The 16,908-nt window shown below is 45.4% G+C and overlaps 1 protein-coding gene across 5 annotated transcripts in view; it reads right to left on the bottom strand.

Annotated features, from left to right (window-relative positions):
* The window catches only part of FBXO43 (F-box protein 43), an 87,456-nt gene that overhangs the window by 29,915 nt on the left and 40,633 nt on the right, over positions 1 to 16,908 (bottom strand). For all 5 annotated transcript variants that reach the window (XM_033933141.1, XM_033933142.1, XM_033933139.1 and 2 more), the window contains exon 3: positions 16,187 to 16,289. In XM_033933141.1, the coding sequence (XP_033789032.1) occupies positions 16,187 to 16,289 (103 nt within the window). The remainder of the gene's footprint in view (positions 1 to 16,186; positions 16,290 to 16,908) is intronic.

Raw genomic sequence — 16,908 nt, 5'->3', positions numbered from 1 at the left:
GCAATTGCACGGAGATGGACTCGGATCAATGTAGACTTGAGGCCAGAGGTGGATAAGTGCAGAGGACAGAGATGGTCATAAAGGTGGAGGAGTAGCTCTCTATGTAAAGATCAATATCCAAGCGACCGAAATGCAAGGGACCTGGGGAGAGGAAGAAGCGATATGGATTGCTCTGAAAAGAGAAGATGGAACTTCTATCTACGTGGGTGTAGTCTACAGACCTCCGACTCAATCGCAGCAAATTGATAAGGATCTGATTGTGGATATCCAAAAGTTTGGAAGTAAAGAGGAGGTTCTGCTGTTGGGAGATTTCAACCTGCCGGATGCGGACTGGAATGTTCCGTCTGCGGAATCGGAAAGAAGTAGGGAGATTGTGGATGCCTTTCAAGAGGCTCTGCTCAGACAAATGGTGACGGAACCCACAAGGGAAAAAGCGATATTGGATCTGGTCCTCACAAATGGAGAGAGTATCTCTAATGTTCGAGTGGGTGCTCACCTGGGTAGTAGCGATCATCAAACGGTTTGGTTTGATATAACGGCTAAAGTGGAGAGCGACCGCACGATACTTAAAGTCCTAGATTTCAAACGTACGGACTTTAATGCGATGGGAAAGTACCTGAAGAAAGAGCTGTTAGGATGGGAGGACATAAGAGAAGTGGAAAGACAGTGGTCTAAGCTGAAAGGAGCGATAAAAATGGCTACGGACCTTTATGTGAAGAAAATCAATAAAAACAAGAGAAAAAGGAAGCCGATATGGTTCTCCAACCTAGTGGCTGAGAAAATAAAGGCGAAAGAGTTGGCGTTCATGAAATATAAAAAAACCCAAGAAGGACTACAGGGTGAAATTGAAAGAAGCCAAGAGAGAAATACATTTGGCGAAGGCACAGGCGGAAGAACAAATGGCTAAAAATGTAAAAAAGGGAGATAAAATTTTTTTCAGATATATTAGTGAAAGGAGGAAGATAAAAAATGGAATTGCTAGGCTAAAAGATGCTGGGAACAAATATGTGGAGAGTGATGAGGAGAAAGCAAATGTGCTAAACAAATACTTCTGTTCTGTGTTCACAGAAGAAAATCCTGGAGAAGGACCGAGATTGTCCGGCAAAGTTACACGAGAAAATGGAGTAGATTCTGCGCCGTTCACGGAGGAGGGTGTTTATGAGCAACTTGAAAAACTGAAGGTGGACAAAGCGATGGGACCAGACGGGATCCATCCCAGGATACTAAGGGAACTCAGAGAGGTTCTGGCGAGTCCTATTAAAGACTTGTTCAACAAATCTCTGGAGACGGGAGTGATTCCTGGGGATTGGAGGAGAGCGGATGTGGTCCCTATTCATAAAAGTGGTCACAAGGATGAAGCAGGAAACTACAGGCCGGTGAGCCTCACTTCAGTTGTTGGAAAAATAATGGAAGTGTTGCTGAAAGAAAGGATAGTATATTTTCTTGAATCTAATGGGTTACAGGATCCGAGGCAACATGGCTTTACAAAAGGTAAATCGTGCCAAACGAACCTGATTGAATTTTTTGATTGGGTGACCAGAGAGCTGGATCGAGGACATATGCTAGATGTAATTTACTTGGATTTCAGCAAAGCCTTTGATACAGTTCCTCATAGGAGGCTGTTGAACAAACTTGAAGGGCTGAAGTTAGGACCCAAAGTGGTGAACTGGGTCAGAAACTGGCTGTCGGACAGACGCCAGAGGGTGGTGGTTAATGGAAGTCGCTCGAAGGAAGGAAAGGTGACTAGTGGAGTCCCTCAGGGTTCGGTGCTGGGGCCAATCCTGTTCAATATGTATGTAAGTGACATTGCTGAAGGGTTAGAAGGAAAAGTGTGCCTTTTTGCAGATGATACCAAGATTTGTAACAGAGTAGACACCGTAGAGGGAGTGGAAAATATGAAAAAGGATCTGCAAAAGTTAGAGGAATGGTCTAATGCCTGGCAACTAAAATTCAATGCAAAGAAATGCAGAGTAATGCATTTGGGGATTAATAATAGGAAGGAACCGTATATGCTGGGAGGAGAGAAGCTGATATGCACGGACGGGGACAGGGACCTTGGGGTGATAGTGTCCGAAGATCTAAAGGCGAAAAAACAGTGTGACAAGGCAGTGGCTGCTGCCAGAAGGATTCTGGGCTGTATAAAGAGAGGCGTAGTCAGTAGAAGGAAGAAGGTGTTGATGCCCCTGTACAGGTCATTGGTGAGGCCCCACTTGGAGTATTGTGTTCAGTTTTGGAGACCGTATCTGGCGAAAGACGTAAGAAGACTTGAGGCGGTCCAGAGGAGGGCGACGAAAATGATAGGAGGCTTGCGCCAGAAGACGTATGAGGAGAGACTGGAAGCCCTGAATATGTATACCTAGAGGAAAGGAGAGACAGGGGAGATATGATTCAGACGTTCAAATACTTAAAGGGTATTAACGTAGAACAAAATCTTTTCCAGAGAAAGGAAAATGGTAAAACCAGAGGACATAATTTGAGGTTGAGGGGTGGTAGATTCAGGGGCAATGTTAGGAAATTCTACTTTACGGAGAGGGTGGTGGATGCCTGGAATGCGCTCCCGAGAGAGGTGGTGGAGAGTAAAACTGTGACTGAGTTCAAAGAAGCGTGGGATGAACACAGAAGATTTAGAATCAGAAAATAATATTAAAGATTGAACTAGGCCAGTTACTGGGCAGACTTGTACAGTCTGTGTCTGTGCATGGCCGTTTGGAGGAGGATGGGCAGGGGAGGGCTTCAATGGCTGGGAGGGTGTAGATGGGCTGGAGTAAGTCTTAACAGAGATTTCGGCAGTTGGAACCCAAGCACAGTACCGGGAAAAGCTTTGGATTCTCGCCCAGAAATAGCTAAGAAGAAAAAAAAAAAAAATTTAAATTGAATCAGGTTGGGCAGACTGGATGGACCATTCGGGTCTTTATCTGCCGTCATCTACTATGTTACTATGTTATAATCTAGAACAGAAGATAAGGAGGAATCTTGAGGCTCCTTATCATGAGAGATGCACCATGTAGAAAATCTAGTCCATTTTTGATGGTAGCATTGTCTAGTGGTAGGCTTTCTAGAAGCCTCTAAAATGTCTCTTACAGGTTTAGAAAACCGAAGAGGAGTTATGTTGATAGGTACCAAGCTGTCAGGGGTAGAGACTGCCAGTTGGGATGAAGTAGAGATCCTTGACTCTGTGTAAGCAGAGATGTAAAAACTGGTAGAAAGTATGGCTCCCTGCTGCTGAGTTGAAGTAGAAGGGAGTACCAAGGTTGTCTCGGCCACTGAGGAGCTATCAGAATCATGGTGGCATGATCGTTCTTCAACTTGACAAGAGTCTTGAGAATGAGAGGGAATGGAGGGAAAGCATACAGAAAAAAATTCGTCCATTCCAGTAGAAAAGCATCTGCCTCAAGGTGATGAGGAGAATATATCCTGGAACAGAATTGAGGCAGTTTGTGGTTGTGGGGCGCTGCAAAGAGATCTATCCAAGGTGTTCCCCACTGTGAAAAAATGTGATGAAGAGGCGAGGAATTGAGTGTCCATTTGTGAGGTTGCAGAAGACGACTCAATTTGTCTGCCAAACACTTTTTCGCCCCTTTGATATAGACAGCTTTGAGGACGGTGTTGTGGAGAATTGCCCAGTCCCAAACCTTCAGAGCCTCTTGACAAAGGGAGGGAGATCCCGTCTCCCCCTGTTTGTTGACATAGTACATGGCAACTTGGTTGTCCGTCCGAATGAGGACTACCTGATCGTGAAGAAGATATTGAAAAACGTTGAGAGCCTTGAAGATCACTCCGAGTTCCAACAGATTGATGCAACACTGACAATCCATACTGATCCAGTGGCCTTGAGTACGGAGACCATCGAGATGAGCCCCCCAAGCGTAGGTCGAGGAATCTGTTGTGAGGACCTTTTGATAAGAGGGCGTTTGAAACAGCAAGCCTCTGGAGAGATTGGAAGAGAGCATTCATCAGCGGAGAGACTATCTCAACGAAGGAGTGACTGTAATGTGTCAAGAGAGTGGGTCGCAAGCCTGCGTCCACTGAGAGCCAGGATCCCCTGAGGAATTCTGAGGTGAAGTGTGGCAAAAGGAGTCACGTGTACTGTGGAGGCCATGTGACCTAGGAGTACCATCATGTGTCTTGCAGAGATTGAAGAGTGGGAAGACACTGCATGACAGAGTTGAAGAAGAGCCTCCAGACATTGTTGCGGAAGGAATGCTTTTAGTTGGATAGTGTCCAGAACAGCTCCGATGAACTGTAGATTTTGAGAGGGCTGAAGTTGGGATTTTGGAAAGTTGATTTTGAATCCCAAACTTTGTAGGAACCATGTAGTCTGTTGGATCGCTACAATAACCCCCTGAAATGTTGAATCCTTGATGAGCCAGTCGTCTAGGTAGGGGAACACCTGAATACCATGGTTCCTTAGAGCTGCTGCTACCACCACCAGGCACTTGGTGAACACTCTGGCCAGGCCAAAGGGTAGAACTTTGTATTGGTAATGCAGATTCCCCACCCAAAATCTGAGATATTGACGGGAGGCCGGCTGAATAAGAATATGAGTATAAGCCTCCTTGAGATCTAGTCATTCTGATCTAGAAGGTGGTAAAGGGATGCCAGAGACAACATGCAAAATTTTTCTTTGACTAAAAATTTGTTGAGAGCCCTGAGATCCAGAATGGGTCACAGATCTCCCGTCTTCTTCGGAATTAGGAAGTAACAGGAATAAAACCCCCTGTTCTGCTGTTCCAAAAGAACTGGTTCGATGGCATGGAGATGAAGCAGAGCTTGGACTGGAAGGATACTCTCTTGGAGGAAGCTCTGGAGGAACCTGAGTGAAATGAAGAGAGTATCCTTCCCTGATGATTGACAGCACCCGGAGGTCTCCCATTGATGATAAAAATGATGGAGACAACCTCCTATGGGGGGAAAAGAGGTCAGAGACAAAATGATGGAGGGTATGCTGTTTTAAACAGTCAAAAGGCTGCACAGCCTTAGGTGCAGCAGAAGGCTGAGAATTCTGTTGCTGTTGTTTCTTGGGAGGCGCTCGATTTTAAGGAGCCACCCTCGGAGTATAACACCTCTGGAAAATTGGAGGAGGGCGTGAAGGTTTCACAGGAGCTGGCTTAGGCTTTGGTCTGACAATGGAAGCAAAAGATTTTTTATGTTCAAATAACTTCTTAGTGGCTGCCTCTATGGATTCATTAAAGAGGTCATTGTCTGCACAAGGGATGTTAGCCAGGCAGTCCTGAAGATTAGGGTACATGTCAATAGTGCGAAGCCAGGTCAAGCGGTGCATTGCTACAGAGAAAGCAGTGGCCCGGGCTGACAATTCAAAGGAATCATAAGAGGACTGAATAAGATTCAATCTGAGTTGTGACAGAGTAGCAATAACATAAGAAGTGCCTCTGCTGGGTCAGACCAGAGGTCCATCGTGCCCAGCAGTCCGCTCGCGCAGCAGCCCATCAGGTAGGACCTGTGTAGTAGTCCTCTATCTTTACCCCTCTATCCCCTTTTCTTTCAGAAAATTGCCCAGTCCCTTCTTGAACCCTAGTACCGTACTCTGTCCTATCACGCCCTCTGGGAGCGCATTCCAGGTGTCCACCAACCGTTGGGTGAAGAAAAACTTCCTAACATTGGTTTTGAATCTGTCCCCTTTCAGCTTTTCTGAATGCCCTCTCGTTCTTGTAGTTTTTGAAAGTTTGAAGAACCTGTCCCTCTCTACTTTCTCTATGCCCTTCATTATCTTGTAAGTCTCTATCATATCCCCTATAATTCTCCTCTTCTCCAGGGAAAAGAGCCCCAGTTTCTCCAGTCTTTCAGTGTATGAAAAGTTTTCCATACCCTTTATCAAACGTGTCACTCTCCTCTGAACCCTCTTGAGTATCGCCATATCTTTCTTAAGGTACGACGACCAATACTGGACGCAGTATTCCAGATGCGGACGCACCATCGCTCGATACAACGGCAGGATAACTTCTTTCGTTCTGCTTGTAATACCTTTCTTGATTATACTTAACTTCTTGGAATTCGAAGTGCTTCTGTGTATGCAGGTAATTGAGAAATTTGGGAAGAAGATCAATGAGGCACTTGAGATAAGTAACAAAGTTAAAATTATAATTAAGGACTTTGGAGAACATCATAGCATTTTGATAAAGACGACGTCCAAACTTGTCCATAGTTTTCCCCTCCCTTCTAGGAGGAACAATAGCATAGACTCTAGAAGGATGGGATATTATTAAGGAGAACGCCACAAGAAGGGATTGGTGAGACAACTACGAATGCTCAAATCCTTTACAATGCAGAGTTCTATATCTGGAGTCCAATTTGCCTGGAACAGCAGGAATGGTATAAGGCAGGGGTCTGCAACCTTTAAGACATAAAGAGCCACTTGGACCCGTTTTCGAAAAGAAAAAAAAACTTGGAGCCGCAAAACCATTATAAAACAAATCTAACACTGCATATATTGTTTCTTATCTTAATGCTATATACAGGATCACTAAATTGAAAATAAATTCATTTTTCCTACCTTTGCTATTTGGTGATTTCATGAGTCTCTGGTTGCACTTTCTTCTTCTGACTGTGTATCCAATCTTTCTTCCTTTCTTTCAGCCTCCTGTATGTTTCCTCTCCTCCAGACCTCATTCTCTCCCCCAACTTTTTCTTTCTGTCTCCCTGTTCCCCCTTCTTTCTGTCTCCGTGCCGTCCCCCAAGCCACTCGGTTTGCTGCCACCGCAATCGGGGAACAGCCCCCAAGCCACCGCCGTCCCAAGCTTTCCCTGCAGAAGTGTTGCGCTGACCAGCATTCCGCTCCCTGACGTCAATTCTGATGTAGGAGAGGAAGTTCCGGGCCAACAAGGCATTTCTCCTCATTCCATCCAGCCTGAATCCCATCTCTCCTTGATCCAGCATTTCCCTTCTGTGTCTGTCAGAATTACCATTCCACCTATTTTCCAGCATCCCCCTTCTTTGTGTCCATCTCACCTATATCCCTATCTCACCACTTTTTCAGAATCTTCATTTGTCTCTGTCCTTGTCTTTACCCCATGTTCACCATTTGCCCTTTCAATGTCTTTATCTCCCCCCCACACACACACTTTTTCAGTATTACTTCTATGTCTCTATTTCACCTCCTCTTCATGTCCCCTCTGTATCTCTATCCTTATTCAGTAGGTCCTGCTTACCCTTTCTCTTCTTTGTGTCACTATCTCCATTTTCAGCTTTCCCCCCTTTCCCATTGTTAATGCACCCTGTAGCCAGAATCTTTCCACCCTCCCTCCACTCCGGCCCAGCCCAGTATGAAATATTTCCTTTTGTTTCCCTCCCCTCTCTCTTTCTCTCTCTCTTCTGCTCCCTCACCCACGAGTCCTGTATCTGGCCCTCTCCCTTCTACCTGCACCTGGCAACACCCCCCTGCTCCGCGGCTCTCTTCAGCAACTTGTCAGCAGCGGTGATCAAGACAAGCTACCGACATCGAGGCCTTCCCTCTACGAGTCCCGCCTTTGTGGAAAAAGGAAGTTGAAACAAGCGGGACTCGCAGAGGGTAGGCCCCGACGTCAGAAGCTTGTGTCGATCGCTGCTGCTGAGTTGCCGAAGAGAGCCGCGGAGCAGGGGATGTGGCCGGAAGCAGGTAGAAGTGAGAGGGAGATAGGAAGGCTGTAGATCTCCGGAGCATGACACCGACCCCGGCCAGGATGATTTCTTTTTCAGGCACCTTACAAGTCCAGCGTCGCGGCGGGAAATAGCCACGCTGAGCAGTGAGCTCAGCACTACACAGATGAAAGCCTTGCTTGCTGATTGGTCCGGCGGCACGGCGGGGCGGGGCCGCCGGACCAATCAGCAAGCAAGGCTTTCATCTGTGTGTGCTGAGCTCACTGCTCAGCGTGGCTATTTCCCGCCGCGACGCTGGACTTGTAAGCTGCATTCCTGCGTGACACACTACCGGAGCCGCAGCAGAGGTGGAAAAGAGCCGCATGCGGCTCTGGAGCCGCGGGTTGCCGACCCCCGGTATAAGGGATCTCCAGGCAGTGTGTGAAAGTCTGAAACAAAAGCTTGTGAAGAGGAAGCTTAAGTGACTCTGCAGGAGGTTGAGGGAGATGCATGACCTCGAGATGCTCCTTAGAGTACTTAGAACCAGGATCTAAGGTCATCAGCCATCTGGCTAAGAAAAGCAGAGAAAGACAGCTGATCCGCCAAGGCCTTGCCCCGAGAGGGACTCGAGGACCTCGATGCGGCCTGGGTCGGAGGGAAAGCCTCTCTGGAAAAACGACTATCAAAAGAATATGGAGACTTGGATGAGGCAATGGAAGCAGCTGAGTCCTTGAGGTCTGGAAGTGGAGGCCTTGATCGAGGAATTGGTGGTCTGGAAGAGCTGGAAGGTCTGGAATGAGGCCTAGACGAAGAAGGTTGCTCTTTGGAAGAAGACCTATGCCCGAATGGATGCCTCAATGAAGGCCTCGATCGACGACGAGAGTGGTGTGTGGAAGCAGTTCTCGAGGATCGAGGAGACTTTGCCCTAGAGATGGAAGAACGCAATACTACCGGTGAATGGATAGGGTTAGAGGCAGTAGATCGAAACTCAGGAGGTTTGATGAAGGAATCTCGAAGCACTCCCAGACTCTGCTCCTTGTATGGAGTGTGAGGATTCCTGTCGAGGCACTCGCAAAGAATCTACTCCTTGCATAGAGTGCGTAGATGTCAGACCAAACACTTGCAAAGACTTTGCTCTTGCATAGAGTGTAAAGGTTCAGCTTTAGGCATAGGCAGAGGCTCAACCTCGTGGGAGACTGCCGATTGCCCAGGCTGGATTAGAGAAGACAGCGTAGGCCCAAATTTGGTCAGTAATTGAACAAACTGCTGCTCTAACATGGTCTGGAGAGAAGCTGGCAAAGATGGATCCGTGTCTGAAACCTGACCACTTGCTGAGGCTATAGGCTCCAAGGTGGCAGTGGAGATGTGCTACGACTTAGAGGTCTTGGAAAGCTTGAGGACCACTGCCGGAACCTTCTGCTTAGATATCTGACCTGAGGGAAGCTCAGGGGAAGAGACAGCAGGTTTACTCGAGGTCAGACATCCCAAACGAGGAAGGTCTGATGAGGCTCAAGGTCGGAGTTGTGGAAGCAGGAGGACCCTCGGCAGAAGATGGGGCCAAGGCAGCGCTCGAGGTCGAGGGTGTGACTGAAGAGTCCATCCCGAAAAGTTTCTCCACTAAAATCCGACGACGTTTAAGGGCTCGTGGTTGAAGAGTAGCACAGAGCTCGCACGACTTAGGATTATGGTCAGGCCCGAGGCACTTGACGCACCAACGGTGTGGGTCCATAAGAGAAATTGCATGCTGGCACTGGCTATACTTCTTGAAGCCCGTTGCTGGCTGGGACATAGGAGGGAAAATAGCCGCAGCGAAGTCGAAGCCTGCATGCTGCGGCCGAGCGGCCTGCCCCGCCAGTCGAAGGAAGAAAAAAATAAAGTCTCTTTTTTTTTAAAACTGAAATAAAGAAACACAGCAATTCGTGACAAAAAGAACACAAACCGCGGTGAGAGAAGGCACGAAGTAACAAAGTTTGGTGTAGAGTGTCAAAGACGGACTTCTCGGCTCCGCAGAAAACTGAGGAGACTCGCCCTGCACTGGGCAGGAAGGCACTCGCGCATGCGCGGCTGACTCAAAACTTCTACGTTTCTACAAGCAAGTCTGCTTGCGAGGCTGTCCGCATCCAGGCTCAATGGATGACATCACCCATATGTGAGAATAGGCTGCCTGCTTGTCTGGGATAAATTAAGAAACTTGAGATCACTCTCATGAGGTGCAGAAATGATGGAGATGAAAAATACCACTTTCCAAGTAAGATCGTTAAGATGAGTACAAAACATTAGCTCAAATGGAGATTTCATCAGACTGATGAGAACAACATTAATATCCCAGCCCTCTGGAGGCAATTGGAAAGGTGGGTTGATATTGAAAAGTCCTTTCTTAAACCGGAAAACAAGAGGATGCGCAGTCAGAGATTTATTGTGAACCTGAAAATTTCTGAAGCAGACAAATGACAAGGTTCCAATGATGCTCCGATGAAGATAATTGCCAATTTTGGGATCAGAAGCAATATCCTTTGGATACAGACCAATGCTCTGAAGATGAACAATGACTTGAAGAATATAAGCTGAAATGGAACCAATGTCTTTGGTACCCCTCTAATGAATGCTGTGTCCAGTGCATAGTCATCAACACTGGATCCTATGTCTCTAAGACTGAGCAAGTATCAATGGTGCCTTAGAGAGAGCTTGCACCAATACCTGAGACTGAGCTGGTAGCAATGGTACTGCAGAGTGTCGAGGGGTAGAAGACTTTAACGAGAATGTACACCCAAGAGGAGACATAACTTGCATAGAAGACATTGGTAGCAATGTAGAGTTAATCCTTGACAATGTATCCTGGAGTGGAACCACCAATGTAGACACGGTAGTATTGAAGAAAACCTGCTACATGCAAGGCAATATCGAATACAGGTTCGATAATCATTGATGCTATGATGTAAGAAGAACCTGGAGAAAGTACCATTGTTGAATATGCTGCGCTTAGCATGGATCGGTACCGATGCAGATTAATGTATAAAGAGGAGGCTCTGTACTTCAACCAATAACCTACCTGCACCAATGTTCATCAATGAAAAGGAGCCACCATGACCATGTAACATCAAGTGGTATCGAAGGTGCCACAGGCGTCAAAGCATGAGTGCCTGAAAAGGTGATGCACTTCAGAAATGACAACCTATATCGCCCAGAAAGCCATGCATCAAATGGACTCGCTTAATTGGCAGGGCAGTATCCATTGCGATGCATCTGCATTGATGTGGTTAAAACATCGGTACAGAAAGGCATGCATCAACCAAGAGCCGGCAAGTCCCAGTCATTGAAGTCCAACTCCAGCCCTATATGTCAAAAGAAAAAAACCTTTGACATTAATCAATAGTGTTTAACTTCTGGCAATCTATAGCCCCGAAGTGAGATACAGTCAAAGAGGGCGAGCCGGGTGAGAGTAGAAACAAGGCCAAAAATCCATCGATGGTCACTGCAGGGGAAGTAAGGATGGAATTGTGAAGGCCATTGAACTTCGAACAAAGTTTGAAGAAAGTCCAAAGTTACTTTTTCTTTTTTCGTTTCTACTTTACTTATTTTTCAAAAGAAAAGACAAGTATAGAAAGAAGAACTTGAAAAAATTTATAAAAAATATAAGCGGGAAGGCAACTCGATGGAGAAACAAGAGATATGTCTTCTTCACTCCACGGAAAATGAAAAACTGACAACCTCGTGAGCTAGCGTCAAGTGGGAAGGCACTCACGCATATGCGGTGCAAGCAGTTTAAAAAGCTTGCTGAAGCTTAAAGTGATACTGCACTTTTCACTGTCTGTGCCGGGGCTCTATGGATGACATCACCCATTTGTGAGAATATGCTACCTGCTTGTCTAAGGATAATGCAGAAAATGTGAATCACAGCTTTTCAACTCATCTTCCTTCTCCATAGTCTCTGCTGTCTTCTTCAATTCATACATCAAAGCTGGCAACAGCCCTCCTACTGAGGAAGACAGGAGGAGGGATACGGGGAAGCCTCAAAATCAGGTATCTGATCTGCTCAGATAGAAAAATGATGGCAGATAAAGGCCAAATGGCCCATCAAGTCTGCCCATCCGCAGTAACCATTATCTATTTCTCTCTCTCTCTCTGAGAGATTCCATGTTCCTATCCCAGGCCCTCTTGGATTCAGACACAATCAATGAAGAAACAGTAATGTAGTTAAAACATTAACAAGCCTCTGAAGGGAGCAATGAATTCAAGAATAATACAGGTTAATCAAGAAACAAACAGCCTAAACATTTATGGAGCTCAATCATTACTCCATTGTAAACCTATGTACAGTCTCTTTCTAATCCAATAGTCCAAGAGACAGTGAAATCTTAGCTATGGTGCTTACCATTAAGCTTGAATCAGAAAGCAGGTGCATCAGATAAATTGCTGGGCGGAGGGTTCTGCATATCATCTTTATCTACTGGAAAATATATCAGCAAGGCAAGAACCTAATCTCTTTTTCCAGTGCAATAGGGTTGGTATGCTGAATCATAGGGATGTACCTAAGCAGTTTTCAAACTCTAGGGTGTGATAGATGAGCCTGCTTTTAGTACTGAGGAACTGAAATGGCATCTTCCTACACTGCTATGTCCATCCTGTAGAATTTGGTGAAAGTATGAAGGGAGGACCAGGTTGCTGATCTACAAAATCTCCTCAGGAGGAATTGCTTGAGCTTCCACCCAAGAAGAGGCCACTCCTCATGTTGAATGCACCTTCAACAAGACAGGTGGTTGTTTGCCACAACTGATGTATGCAGAAGGTATTACTCTATGAATTCATCTAGAGAGGGTGGCCTTGCAGGCAGGTCTGTCTTGTCGTGCTTGGATTGGTTAAAACGAAAAGATGCTCTAAGAGACAAAACTCATTCATCATCTTCAGGTAACACGAGAGAACTTTCTGATCATCCAAAACCTTTAAGGCCCTGATTTTTCTGAAGGGGGTTACAGAGACCATGGAGAAAGCACAGTTATTTAACGTTAACAGGGACAGCAGGCAGATATTCTCATACATGGGTGACATCACCGATGGAGCCCCGGTAAGGACCTTTAAAAGTGCATCGCCACTTGAAGATCTTGGAAAGTTTGCAATAGCTCGCACTGCCCATGCCTTCCTGCCCAACATAGGCGCACAGTCCCTCAGCCAACTAAGAAGCCAACCAGGTGAGGTGGGTGGCTTGTGAGAATATCTGCCTGCTGTCCCTGGATAACACCTGTTATAAGTAACTGTGCTTTATCCCAGGACAAACAGGCAGCATATTCTCACATATGGGTGACCTTCAAGCTAACCAGAAATGGGATGGTGAGAGAGTTGGCCATTTAGGAAAATACTGTATTTTTCGTGCCATAAGACGAACTGTAGATTTTGGAGGAAAAACCAAGAAAAAAATATTCTGAACCAAATTGTGCCTCTGAACCCAGCCCCCTAGAAAAATAACAACTATACTGCAGCAGACAGATTTTGATCACTAAAATGAAATCCTACCTTTGTTGTCTGGTGATTTCTGGTAGAGAGAGAGAGAGACAGAGAGAGAAAGAGAAAGAGAGAGAAAGAGAAAGAGAGAGAGAGAGAGAAGAGAGTGAAAGAGAGAGTGAGGAGAAAGAGTGAGATTTATTTCCTTCCTTAAGTCCTCAGGCCCAACAATTGTCCCTCCCTACTTCCTTCCTTCCTTTGTCTCAAGTTAGTGCCCCCTCCCCCTCACTACCTTCCAGTCTTTGTCCTTCCTCCCTCCCCGAAGCCTGCCTGCCCAGGAGAACCATCATATGCCTCGCTGAGATTGTGTTTAGGAGAAATACCCTCTGATACAGTTGAATGAGAGCGTTTTGATGATCTGAAGGTAGAAATGCCCTCATAAGAGTGGTGTCGAGAATGGCCCCATTGAACTGCAGACTTTGAGATGGATGAAGTTTCGATTTGGGGAAATGGATTTTGAAGCCTAGGACTTGAAGGAATGAGATGATGTGATTCATCACCAGAGCAACAGCCTGAGATGATCCTTGATCAGCCAATCGCCCAGATAAGGATAGACTTAGAGACCCTGAGACCGCAAGGCTGCCATTACCACAATCAGGCGCTTCATGAAGACCCTTGGAGAAGATGCCAGGCCGAACGGAAGGACCTTGTATTGATAATGATGATGATTCACTTGTAAATGGAGATATTTTCGGGATGCCAGGTGAATTGGTATACGAGTACAGGCTTCCTTGAGATCCAGAGAGCATAGCCAGTCATGAGCCAAGAGGGGATAGAAAGTGGCTAGAGATAGCATGCAAAGTTTTTATCTGGCCAGACACTTATTTCAGGGCTCTGAGATCCAGAATCGGGCGCAACCCTCCCGTCTTCTTTGGTACTAAGAAATAGCGGGAGTAAAATCCCTGGTGTTGCTGATTCACCGGAATCTCCTCGATGGCATTGAGGAGAAGTAGGGATTGAACCTCCTGAAGGAGAAAGGACTGTGCAGGGTTGAAAGCAAACTCTCTTGGAGGACGATCTAGAGTGAAGGTCATGAAGTGTAGAGAGTAACCCTCCCAAATGATGTGTAATATCCAGAGATTGGAGGTGATGAGCTCCCAACGATGGATGTAGTATTGAAGCCACCCTCCAATTGGCTGAGGAAGAGATTGGAGCACTGGAACTGTGGCTATGCTCTGAAGGAACATGTCAAAAAGACTGGGATGATTTAGCCTGAGCAGCCGGCTGGGTCTTAGGCTGACATAGTTATTGTTTCTGTTTCTTTGGTGGAAGACGGACAGGAGCAGAAACCTTAGCAGAAAACCTGCGTTGGTATGAGGAAGCAGGCTTGAAGGGTCTAGAAGGAATTGGGTTTTTTTTGGTTTGACCAATGTCCCAGCAGGTCTCGTGTGTGGATAGCTTTTGCATGGCGGTATCTGTAGAGTCTCCGAAGAGCTCGTCACCCAGACATGGTGCATTGGCAAGGCGATCTTGGTGATTGACATCCATGTCATAAATCTGTAACCACACAAATCCACAAATAAACTGCACCGGTGGAGAATTGACGGTGCCTGTGGTTGGTGTCGTGATGTGCTCAGACTGGACCTGCACTGGAAGTTGGTGTCAAAACCGGGAGAATTTGTCTTAGGACCAACATTTGAAAATGCTCCCCTAGTTCCTCAGGAAGCAAGGCATCAATTTTCTGCTTCCAGGAAAGCACCGGTAGAGGAGGCACAGCGACACGGTCCAGCGAGGAGTATGCCAATGTTGAGGCACTCCTCAATACAGGGACCGTGCGCTTACGGGACTTCTGCGAGCTCGACATGACTTGGCTCAATGCAACCTTGACCTGCATCTCGGAGGGTGAAAGGGAAGGCTTCTTAGCCGGCTTACCCAAAGGGATGGTGTACTATGACACCATAATTAGCATCGGTGCCTCTATCGATGTTGAAGTCTTCAGTATCATTTTAGATAACGAGGCGGTTGGTGTCGATGTCGGGTCCCCTTCCATGCTGACACCGAAGAGCTTTTGCTGCTGCATGAGATGATTTCTAATAGTTCTCTTTTGCAAGGTAGAGCAGCGCTTACACGTTTCGACACAGTGCTAGGGCCCCAGGTACCAGCTGTGAGGGTTTGTAAGTGATATAGGTCAAGCACAGTGACTGCACTTTTTGAATCCCGTTAGTGGGCATGACATGGATGGGAACACCACTTTAGCTAAATTGAATTTGATGGCTGAGGTGGACGAAAAGGCCCCGCCGGGCCAAAACCCACAGACTGTGAAAGTAAAGAAAAGATATTTACATTTTTTTAACACTAAAAGGAAGAAAAAGAAAAAAAATGACTGCAAAAGTCACAAACTGCAAGAGCGGGAAGGCACAAGGAATCAACGGCAATTGAAACGTGACTTCTTCACTCCGCGGAAACTAAGAAACATGTGCATACTAAGAAGCATGTGCAGTGCGGGCTATCATGAACTTTCCAAGATCTTAAAGTGGCAATGCACTTTTAAAGTGTCCGTACTGGGACTCCATTGGTGACATCACCCATGTGTGAGAATATGCTGGCTGCATGTCCTGGGATAAGGAGGAGACATGCTAAAGTGTGAAAAAGAGATTAGGTTCTTAACCTGCTGTGATTGACATCTTCTGCTATATGCTCACAAGCACAGATGGATAACCATATCATCCTTATTTCACTGGAAGTGCAATTACTTTCCTGTTCCTCACATACATGGTTATTGGGAAAGCATCGGTTGGATTGAACATGTAGATTATGTAGATTAGCAACTACACCGTGTTGGCTTTATGTGGTGGTAGGGGATCTGTTGTTGTATGCAACTACATTAATACATGTAACCCCAAATGAGGACACAGACTCCATTGGAGATCAGATCCCAGAGCTTGGGTTCTTTTACTTGCCCTGAAAAGACCAATTGTAAGTCAGGATATCAAAGATGCAGTTACTATTAATGCCTAAAAGGAAAGAATTCTAGCTGAAATGAAGCCAAGCAGGATTTAGAAGAGAGATAATCAGCACAGTTCAGAAAAATGTGAGAGCATTATCTAAGCTACATGACAGAACCAAAAAAAATGTGAGTGTTCTCATTTAGTGTACTAAAATATCATTGGCCAGTTACCTCAGTTTCAGTTTTCAGTTGCTCAAGATACAATTTTCTCCTTTCATTTGCATGCTTATCTTGTACAACAATTTCACGCCAGATTCTGCTTACTTCCCATATACTGCAAAAGAAAAAAAATTAGAGTATACAAACACTTATTTTATGGTTTTCATAACTAATATTAGCATTAATAAACAATTAGTCTTTAGCAAGATAATTGTCTTTTATAATACAAAATGCATAATCAAAGCCAAAATGCTTTTGGAAGATAAAACCACTATGGTAATCAGCAAAATCCTGTTGAAATATTTTACGTATTCCAGATGTGAACGAGTTTGAGCATAATATAATGAGATCTGAAAGCTATTTTTAGACAAGCTGATTCCGAGATACTGTGTAAAATAGTTTCTCTTTTGTATGGAAAACTCCTGTCTCAAACCATAGCAAATATATCCATAAATAAAAAAAACATTACTATTTTTGCTTACTATCTATGTTGCGATTAGATATGCAATTCTATTTTTCTAATCTAATCCAAGCTTTCTTGACCACATAGCAGAAGAAATATAAATACTGTAATAAAGTTCAGTCAACAGAAGAGCACAGGTATTTCAAATAATATCCAAATTTTATGAAAAGAAACAAGTGCCCAAATGAAAATTGGAAGTGAGGCATGACTGTTCACCAGAAACTAGGTTGAGAGTGACATGAATGCAAGAGTGTGAATTTTTTGTAAAATT

The sequence above is a fragment of the Geotrypetes seraphini genome, chromosome 2 (assembly GCF_902459505.1).
Source record: "Geotrypetes seraphini chromosome 2, aGeoSer1.1, whole genome shotgun sequence".
NCBI lineage: Eukaryota > Metazoa > Chordata > Amphibia > Gymnophiona > Dermophiidae > Geotrypetes > Geotrypetes seraphini.
Note: the sequence above shows the minus strand (reverse complement) of the source record. Positions and strands in the feature narration are given on the sequence as shown.